Source organism: Notolepis coatsorum (assembly GCF_963971535.1).
Source record: "Notolepis coatsorum genome assembly, chromosome: 8".
Classification (NCBI taxonomy): domain Eukaryota; kingdom Metazoa; phylum Chordata; class Actinopteri; order Aulopiformes; family Paralepididae; genus Notolepis; species Notolepis coatsorum.
This window is the reverse complement of record NC_140172.1, coordinates 150082930-150094043: the sequence shown is the minus strand read 5'-3', so window position 1 is coordinate 150094043 and position 11114 is coordinate 150082930. Positions and strand designations below refer to the sequence as shown.

The 11114-nt window shown below is 45.4% G+C and overlaps 1 protein-coding gene across 1 annotated transcript; it reads left to right on the top strand.

Moving 5' to 3' along the window:
• Positions 1 to 10780: 10780 nt before the first annotated feature.
• LOC311233694 (fasciculation and elongation protein zeta-1-like) lies at positions 10781 to 11114 on the top strand (the record flags this gene model as incomplete). The annotated part of the gene is given in 2 exon segments (XM_084320689.1): positions 10781 to 10914; positions 10916 to 11114. Coding segments are annotated over 2 exon segments (333 nt in total).

Here is an 11114-nt window from a genome sequence, read left to right as displayed (position 1 = left end):
ATACTGATTCTGTATTACTGATGAAGAGGAGGAGGAGGAGGAGGAGGAGGAGGAGGAGGAGAATAAATACATTTTACTTACACCTCATACCGTTGACCCGTCCGTCTGGATCAGTACATGGAGGACGCGGGGGTCCTGATGATGATGTCACGGCTCTCCACGGCGCTTTATTGGAAGATTCCCGCGATTTACGTCAGTCCCTCTCCATCCAGCGTTCGCGAGGATTCACACGATTGCGTCACATTTTTCGTCCGCAGATTATGAGAATACAGATTTATAATATTCCAACTCGGTTTCCTGAACGGTCAAACAATCAGGTTCTCATGTCACCATCCGTGTGACACACACACACATACCCCCCCCCCCCCCACACACACACACGCGCGCACGCATGCACGCACGCACGCACACACACACACGCACACACACACACACACACACACACACACACACACACACACACACACACATGAATATCAACAGTGGGGAGGGTGTTCCAAACTAAATAAACCACATGATTCCTTCTTATATATAAACCCACAACAAGGCAACATTAACACAAAAGAGATTCTAAAGAGCCACAGAAATACTGGCAGAATTGTATATTGGGTATTATTCAGCATAATAATGTATCAGAGTACAAATATGAACATACTATACTAGTTCTATAGGTAGAATACTATAGGTGATACCGCTCTGCACGCCCCTCGTTATCAGATCTGTACAGTTACAGTAATTGATTGGTATCAGCTGTCTCTCTCTCTCGGCTGTGTACTTTGAGGTGAAACGGGGTCAGAGAATTGGTTCCGTTGCATTAAACGACCTCTGACGGGGCCGCGCTTCGATTGGCTCGTCGGCGCTCCCGGTGGCTTGTGGGTAACGTCTCGCCTCGTGGCCTCGAAACGGTGACAACCGGGGTCACTGAGGGAAGGTCACGCAGAAGCCCTGACGCCCGCCCGCACGCACACACACACACACACACACACACACACACACACACACACACACACACACACACACACACACACACACACACACACACATGCACGGGTCGCACACACACACACACACAGTGGGAGACACACACACACACAGACACACACACACGCACACACACACAGAGACACACACTCACACACACACACACACACACACACACACACACACACACACACACACACACACACACACACACACACACACAGAGAGAGACACACACATACAGAGAGACACACACACACACACATACAGAGAGACACACACACATACAGAGACACATACACACACACACACACACACACACACACACACACACACACACACACACACACACACACACAATCTCACCACCTCCTCTCTGCTGTTCTGATTTCACAGCCATTTTCTTTCCTGCAACAAAAGACTGGTCTGGTGTTTCTACCTAATGAATAGCAGAACGCAGTGCTCCGGTGCCAACATGAACAGGATGATAAATGCTTTGTAATAATGAATTAATTGACCCTCATTGTTTACCCAGCGAAATAAAATAATGTATATTATCAAAGAGTCAGGAGGACCCCCCCCCCCCCCCCCCCGCCACACACACACTCACAGAGAGAGAGAGAGAGAGAGAGAGAGAGAGAGAGAGAGAGAGAGAGAGAGAGAGAGAGGGAGAGACCCTTTGATCAGGTCGGAGCCAGCGTGTCGTACATCATCTCCAGTTGAAGGAGAAAGATCATGGGTCTAGTTGTTCTCAAATGGACGCTGTCAGGTCAGTCAGAATCACATAATGGAGACAGGGAGTGATTCACTACCCGGCACCGCTAAGAATCATGGGACGTGGAGTCATTCCGTCAAAGTCAGTCAGAAATATAATTAGGTCTCTCTCTCTCTCTCTCTCTCTCTCTCTTTTGTCTCTCTCTCTCTCTCCGGAGGTGGAGGAGGAGGGATGAGGAGAGAACCTGCGTTTCCTCGGTAACGGGTACCGCATTAAGCGTGGCCACCCCCCCCATGTTTGAAGCGATTGTGTCCATCGATCCCACAATGCAAAGCGTCTAGGATCCTCTGTGGCTGTTAGCGAGCATCAGGGCTAACGTTAGAGCTGCTATGTCAGCAACCAAGTGTTACAGCTAATGCTCGTTAATCCACTCTAATCGATGCCGGTTGGAGCCTTGAAACTGTTTGTGTTTGAATATTTGATTATGACTGAAGCACTATTTCTAAGCACCGGGGACAATGAATGTGCTTTTTGAGGAAATTGAGTTAGATTATACCAGAGCCTTCTAAAAAGAGAGTTGCGACACTCTGTGCTCTCGCCGCCACGCTCACTGTACCGCTGTATCCATGAGAGGTCTGCTAATGCGTTAAAATATATTAAAAGAAAAAATTTGGTGCCCATGAGGTGCTTCGACCACTTCCGCATTCCACAATTACAATAGAAGTCTATGAGAGTGACGCAACTCTCTTTTTAGAAGGCTCTGGATTACACCATCTTGTTCATTTCCTGTTTAAAAAAATAAATAATTATTATCTTTTCCCCCCTTCTTTTTCCGTTTTTCTCCCCTCCCAATGTTAGTCGTTATGCCAATTCCCAAATCCCCTTCCTGGTCGTTGCGTACTCTACCCCCTACCGTCGGTCCGGGAGGGCGGAGACTAGTATCACATGCTTCCTCCGACACATGTGTACCCACTAGCCCACCACTTCTTTTCCCCTGGCAGCGTGGACTCTCACTGGGGGAGTGTAACGTGTGGAAGGTCACACTACCTCTCCCAGATCCTTCCCTTGCTGTGCAGGCGCCCCGACCGAAACTGTAGGAGTCGCTGTCCACAACGACCCAGACCCACCCACCGCGGCTTCCCTCCCGCTGACTCGGCCAATCGAGCCAGTATGACGGCCGGCCAAGCCGGAAGCAACGCTGACAGCCGGATTCGATACCAGTGTCTCTTGCGTTGGTGACGAGCGCTTAGTCCGCTGCGCCACCCAGCCGCCCTCATCATGTTTTGTGTAGCAGTGGAGGTAATGTTCTCACCGCGCTGATCCACCGTGTCTGAATGAGATCAGGAACACAGGCTCAGTAGACACAGGATACCTCAAACACAACCCCAATTAACAATTCCAATGTTATTTCCAGGGTCTAGGAAGAGTTCAATCAATATTTGTGGAGAACACGAGCTACTCTCTCATAAAGCCAGAAACCAGAGAGGTTAGACACAGACAGAGACGTTTGACGTCGTCAGGTAGGACTTCTGGAGCTGCTCCATTGATACATGAATGGGCGTTTTTACACCTTAATGAGCTCTATTCTATAGTTGTGTTCTCGCTTCTGGAACAGAACATCTATATACTCTCGGTGTCACCTACAACATCATATACTCAGAACACCCCCCCTGGGTGCCCTCGGTGTCACCTACAACATCATATACTCAGAACACCCCCCCTGGGTGCTCTCGGTGTCACCTACAACATAGTATACTCAGAACACCCCCCCTGGGTGCTCTCGGTGTCACCTACAACATCATATACGCAGAACACCCCCCTGGGTGCTCTCGGTGTCACCTACAACATCATATACTCAGAACACCCCCCCGGGTGCTCTCGGTGTCACCTACAACATCATATACTCAGAACACCCCCCCTGGGTGCTCTCGGTGTCACCTACAACATAGTATACTCAGAACACCCCCCTGGGTGCTCTCGGTGTCACCTACAACATCATATACTCAGAACACCCCCCTGGGTGCTCTCTCCACCTACAACATCATATACTCAGAACACCCCCCTGGGTGCTCTCTCGGTGTCACCTACAACATCATATACTCAGAACACCCCCCCGGGTGCTCTCGGTGTCACCTACAACATCATATACTCAGAACACCCCCCCGGGTGCTCTCGGTGTCACCTACAACATCATATACTCAGAACACCCCCCCTGGTGCTCTCGGTGTCACCTACAACATCATATACTCAGAACACCCCCCTGGGTGCTCTCGGTGTCACCTACAGCATCTTTCCCAATTCATTGTCTTCACACGTCTACATTTCAGTTTTTGGATTAAGGAGAGCTGTCAGCTTTCATTCATGTTTTATGTATGAATTCTTAAATCGAGTGTAGTTCCCCTTTAACACTTTCAGTGCCGGCCGTGTTTTCCTTTTTACCCCGTTGAATGCCACCATCCACGGCCAATGTTAACGTTAATATCGCCTAATCTATGTTTTAAATTATGGCTATGTGTCTAATCTGCCCGTCGCTTATCAAAGACTCATTTTCCAGTCAACATTGGCAAGGCAGATTGTATTTTTATCGCTTCATTTCCGTTTGATAGCATTTTGAAAATCACCCGTTTTCCGGGGAAAAACAACCCATGCCTATGATAATCGCCTTTTACTGGAATATTCCAGAACGTTGTCATTTGTCGGCCTATTTATGAATCGTTTTCAAATAAACGCTAGATGATCGATAGTATATGTGTGCGCACGCACGCTCGTGCCGTGCGCTGATAATCGCTGTTCTTATTTCCTCATGGCTTTTACAGCCATATCACATATCACATAAACGCTTATATATCCGTGAAAACGAGTCTGATTATCCTAACACTGATAACATAGATTCCTTACCTGATGGTATCCAAATGGTTTATTCCAATTTCCGATCGCCATGCGAAAAAATCGATAAATGTATTGATCCATCGTGTGTACAGTATAACCCATATTCGCCGTGGCTCAGAGGCTCCAGAATGAACTCTGGTAGACCCCGGCAGCATCAGTGAGAAGTAAAATGTGGAGTCAGAAATCCGTTCTCCCATTCACTTTCATTGAGTCCATTCCAAAAGGGTGATTTACCATCTGGGAGACGATAGGGGGCGCTTTTTTCAGGTCCCTGGATCTCCAACGGTAGGCTCGCGTGATGCAATATGATTTCAGATCGCTAATAAAAAAAATAAAAAAAAATACCAGAGAATACTCGTGACAACAGTCGGGTCGTAAACCCGAGAAAAACCGTGAGTGGCGCTCAAAGTGTTGGGAGGGGTGCTGTGAATTGTCCTTTTAATTTTTTGTATTTTCTTTAAATAGGGGTACCTCTTCTTCATTGATGGATATTATGTATAATCTCACATAATGAGATTAGAATATGGACATGATGATGTCACAATGGCTATCATAACTATAGTGTACCCATATAACTCTGTATATATATATAATATATATATCTAACCCTGACTAACCTTACTGTCATGCACTTGTCCTAATAAATAAACTAACCTACACTGTAACACGCAACACTTTGATAAACAACATTGTTACTCAGCTGATAGAGTTGTACCCTTCTTGCTGTCTTGTCCATTAGGTCCATTATCCCCTACTTTCCCTCATCCCCTTTCCCCCCCCCCCCCCCCCTACTTTCCTTGCCCTATTTTTTGTCCTGATTGTAAAGCGACCTTGGGTTCTATGAAAGGCGCTATATAAATTTGATCTATTATTATTTATTATTATTATTGTCGTACAGAACTTGTAAGTCGCTTGGATAAAAGCATCAGCTAAATGACTAAATGTAATGTAAATGTAAATGTTTGATACCATGCACATAGTGTATACCGTTACCGTATACATATACATTTATTTATTGTAAATATATCCATATCTGTCTGCATATACTTGGTATGCAATCCTTCTATATACACCTACTTATACACATATAACTACAATAACACATAGAACGCATATATATAATATATATATAATAATAATATAATAATAATAATAATAATAATAATAATAATAATAATAATAATAATAATAATAATAATAATAATAATAATAATAATAATAATAATAATAATAATAATAATAATAATAATAATAATAATAATAATAATAATATATATATATATATTATTAATGCATATAATCCTTGTTACATATCTGTAGATACTATATATTTGTACATATCCCTTACCTACTCCTACTAGTTATGCTGCTGGCCAGTATGACTTACTACCATAGTGTCTTCATACCTGTATCACTGTACTACAACTAGTGATTAGCACTATACTCAGTAGTACTAATTTATATATTTTATACTCAATTGAATCACCTGTACATTGTATATTTATTGCACTTTACTGTTACATTTGCACTCTGGTTGGATGCCAAACTTCTTTTCCTTGTACACTGTACTTATGCTGTACGATGACAATACATTTGAATCTAATCGAATCTAATCTAATCTAATCAATCTATACCGGCTACCAGAGAACTATTGATTGGTAACATTCTATGATAAAACTCAGAGAAAACATTCCACCAAAACATAATACAGGAAAGGGGTCACGTGGAGTCGTGGAGATGATGGACAATTAAAAATCGACAGTGTATACAAAAACAATAAGGGTCCATCAGTACGGGGCTCTCTCTGCTCACATGCCCGTGTGGGGGGAGGGGGGGGGGGGGGTGGTGAGAGGGACGCTTGACAGAATGAGAGATGGAGTCAGTTAATGGAGAGAAACAGAGTGAGAGAGAGAGAGAGAGAGAGAGAGAGAGAGAGAGAGAGAGAGAGAGAGAGAGAGAGAGAGAGAGAGAGAGAGAGAGAGAGAGAGAGAGGAGAGAGAGAGAGAGAGAGAGAAGAGAGAGAGAGAGAGACGCTGGTAAAATAATATGAGTCTCCTGATGGAGCTGCACTTTGCTGAGTAGCGTGACGGCCGGGGAGGAAGAGGCTGACAGCAGCTCCTTTTAAATGGATCCCACTCCAGCAGGCCAGGGTCCAGCTTATTGGCACCAGAGACACACGCTGCCCTCACTGCTGGAATTACACTGCGTCAGAAGAAGAACAACTTCCCCCGTAAGACCCAGATCTGACTGCAACAACCTCGCTGTCCTCGGGGGGGGGGGGGGGGGGGATGAAAGGTGCTTCTGCGCCTATAGTCGAAGGGCTGTAAGTGTAGATGTGTATTGATTAAAGCTTTTCTTTTGTATTGTTAAATACAATAGAATAATATAAGATATTCCTTTATTGATCCCTTTGGGGGAAATGTGGGGGCGTCATAGCAGCATGGGGGAGGGGAGGTACAGGTATTAGGCAGGGTAATAGTAGAAACACATACATATATAGGCAATCAAATTGTATCTGAATATAGAAATATGAGGACAAATAGACAGTGTAAACAATAGGATTAACTCTGAATATGAAAATAAACAGTGTAAACATTAAAGGTGCAGATGAGGGTCTGTAATGCCCTCATCTGTTATATTATACGTTACAATAAATATGTCGACAAAGAATTTGAATCTGAATGTGTACTTTATGAGTAAGAGTACTAAAAGTAAACAGTATACACAAGGTGCAGTATACACAAGGTACTCTAACTGGCATGATATATACGTCATAATAACGTTGTAGTCCGGGCTGGTTCTGGTGGTTAAGAGTCAGACACACTCAGTGGTCAGACGTTCTCCGGTCAGACGTTCTCCGGTTCTGCAGCCGTTAGTTCTCCAGCTGCTGGCAGCAGACCGTGTCTGTCCACGGTGGTGGAGTCTGGTGGCCGCTGCCACGATTGAGCTCCCAAGAGCTTGTAGAGAATGATTAAAAATATATTTATTATGAGGGCGGTCAGGTGGCATAACGGAGATTGCGTTCGTCACCAAACCCCGGAGCGGCTAGATTCGCCTGTTCGAATCCAGCTCACAGCTCCGGGGTTGTCACCAGCTTGGCTGGCCGTTCACACTAATACAATTGGCAGTATTAGAGGGTGGGAGAAGCTGGCGGGGTGGGTCCGGGTCGTTGTAAACAGCGACTCCTACAGTTCGGTCGGGGCGCCTGCTAAGCGCGGATAGGACTTGAGTGGGATAGTGTGATCCTTCCACACGCTACGCCCTCTCAGTGAGAGTCCGCGCTGCCAGGTGAAAAGAAGCAGTGATTGGCTGGACGTGTGTCGGAGGAAGCACGTGATAGCCTCCACTCTCCCAGACCGACTGTGGGGGGTAAGTGCGCAGCGACCAGGAAGGGGATTGGGAATTGGCATAACGACTAACATTGGGATGGGAGAAAATCGGAGGAAAAAGGAGGGGGAAAAAGATCAATAAAATATATATATGAAAAGATCAATAAAAATATATATATATATATAAATATATTTATTATATAATAATAATAATATCATGTGGGAACCCATAATACTTACTTTACGTTACTTACGATTTTCTCTTATTTATTTTGTATCCACTTGTTCTCCTTATTTTCAAATTTTTTCTCCCATCCCAATTTCGCCTCGCCAATTCTCCCCTTCAAGTCTCCCCTCCCCTGTCTTGAACGTTGCTAGACTATGCCTCCCACTGGTCGGCTGTAGTGAGGATAGAAGCCTTGCATCACGTGTCCCCTCCGGTACACCAGGAGGCAGCCTGTCGCATCTTTTCACCAGACAGCGCGGACTCTCAGTGGCGAGGAGGAGTAACGCGTGGGAGGCTCACGCTGCCCCCGATACTTCCTGTCTCTGCTGTGCAGGCAGCGTGTATATTTTCCCTAACGGAGTTGCACTTCCGCGTTCGGTTTGCGCGATCTGATTGGCCACTGACGTTTTTTTCAGCGCCAATCGCGTTACTCCTAACAATCGCGCCAGCAGGCTGTTACCCTAACCCTAACCCTAACCTTAACCTTAACCAACTAACCCTAACCTTAACCTTAACCAACTAACCCTAACCTTAACCATAACCAACTAACCCTAACCCTAACCTTAACCTTAACCAACTAACCCTAACCCTAACCTTAACCCTAACCTTAACCAACTAACCCTAACCCTAACCTTAACCAACTTCGAAAGAGAGCGACTTCGAAAGAGTCGCCAAGCTTAACCAGTTTGTTAGGAGTAGCGCGATTGGCGCTGAAAAAGATTTCAGTGGCCAATCAGATTGCGCAAACCGAATGCAGAAGTGCAACTCCGTTGGGGAAAATATACACGCGTACAGGGCGTCACCCAACCGACCTGTAGGAGTCGCTGTCCACAACGTCCAATCCCCACCCATCGACTTACACCCGCTATCTCTGCCAATTGAGATAGTATGCCGACTGGCCCAAGCCGCAGGCAATGCTGACTCGGGGAGTCGAGACCGGAGTCTCTTGCATTGGTGACGAGCGCAATCTCCGCTGCGCTACCCGGCCGCCTTACGATTTTCTCTTAATATATTAATTAATATGGCAATTCGTGCACGACTGTCTGCTGCTCATGTGGGGCGGTGGTTGGTGTTTGGGTGGTCTGCTGTTGGGTATAGTTCTACCGAGCCTCAACTTTTTCTTTTCTTTTATGTTATTTATGTTATTTATGTAAGCCTGGGGGGGGTATTCAGGATGATGTGGAATTGGGGAGCAGGGGTGATGGGTGGGGTGCTTACTGGAGTGTATACCAATATGATTTCATGTTACTATATCATTTCTTGTGACATTTTTTATGAAATGAAGAAATTATTATTTGATTAAAATGCATCTACTGGATCTGCACCCCTTTGTAACAATAGAAAACAAATATATAAATAAATATATATTAATGTCAAATGAATTGTAATAACTAGCATTATGTTGACCTGCAGCGTTACATCTAGCTAATGCTATCGAAGCCCCGCTTTGTGTTGACTGTCAGTGTTGAAATCAGGTTATTGTCTGAAATAGAGGGCGAACACATGCCTCGCCACCTGCGGTACTTAATTAACCATGGGTTTTACCGGGAAGCCAGTTAGCCGGTTATCCCTCTGGGAGCCGGTCCCTTTTTTTGGTGCATCTGGCTCCACCGCCCTCTCTTTGTCTAGACAAGGTGGTGCCTCTCCACCTGCTCCCAGAGAGCTCGCAAACGACCTGTGATTTACTATAGAAGGCAGATTCACTGTTAAAGAGCCTCTCTCCAGATATAATTCAAACCTTTAAAAATGTATCTATTTTGTTGACACAACATTTTATTTTTTTTTTTTTTAACTTTGACCAGTCAGCTGGTTCTTTTTGCGTTTATCGCTTTCTCTGGTCAAGTATGACCGACAGAAACAGGTTGAATGGGGTATAGATGGGGGGAAAGACACTCTGAGAAAGTACGGCTTGTCCGGGAGTCGAACTCGCTACCCCAGATCCGTGACGCGCACGGTTGTCCCCGACGCCGAAATAGCGTTTGAGGTACGCGGTGAGCTACTGGAGCTCCCCTGACACAACATATTTACCAGGAGTTTCAAGTTCGGAAGCTCAATATTCTTTCCAAGAATTGTCTGTTTATGCTGAAGGTAAAGGTGTCAAGTTACCACATATTGGACCGTGATAGGTTTGACCTATTAGTGACGTCACACATGCAACTCAGATTTCTGGCAAGTACATAGAAGCTCTCCCTCTCTAATAGAAGAATGTGAAAGGGCGCTCTTGGTGACAAGTTCTGACTGTAATTCCAATCTGTAATTTATTTGACCATATACATTTTGGCTGTATTCACGTTGCATAATATAGACTCTTGAGTTTGAGTTTTGGAAAAACTGAAGATGGAAAATATGGAAAATAAACTTGCCGTAACTAAATAAAAGCTAAATTTTAGCATTTAGAAATATTACACTTTGTTAACAGAACTTTTTGCAACATCAAAAATCATTGAAAACCCAGGCAAATACTCCTATCAAGAGCTCCCTGGTTCAATCTGAGAATGAAAAGAACATCCTCTTTAATCCAATAGCTGCTTGACTTTCAGTGGTGGGGTTTGTTCATACTTGGATTACAGACTGCCTCCCTTTAACATGTCTCCCCTCTCTCTCCTGTGCTCCAGTGTCCCAGACGGTCCGGTGGAAGGCATGGAGGCTCCTCTCGTGTGCCTGGACGAGGAGTTCGAGGACCTCAGACCCTGTCGGATGGAGGGACCTGGACCAGGCGCTCCTCAGCCCCTACTCCCCCACCTCCAGCGGCGGTGGGCCCCTGACCTGCACCATCACCCGGGAGGACTTCTCAGAGCTGGAGAACTTCTCCGAGATGATGAGCTTCAAGTCCATGGAGGACCTGGTCAACGAGTTCGACGAGAAGCTCAACGTCTGCTTCCACAACTACAACACCAAGACGGAGTGCCTGGCGCCCATACGCAACCAGACGCACTGCCAGGAGGAGGAGGAGCGGCTGCAGGATGAAGAGTGA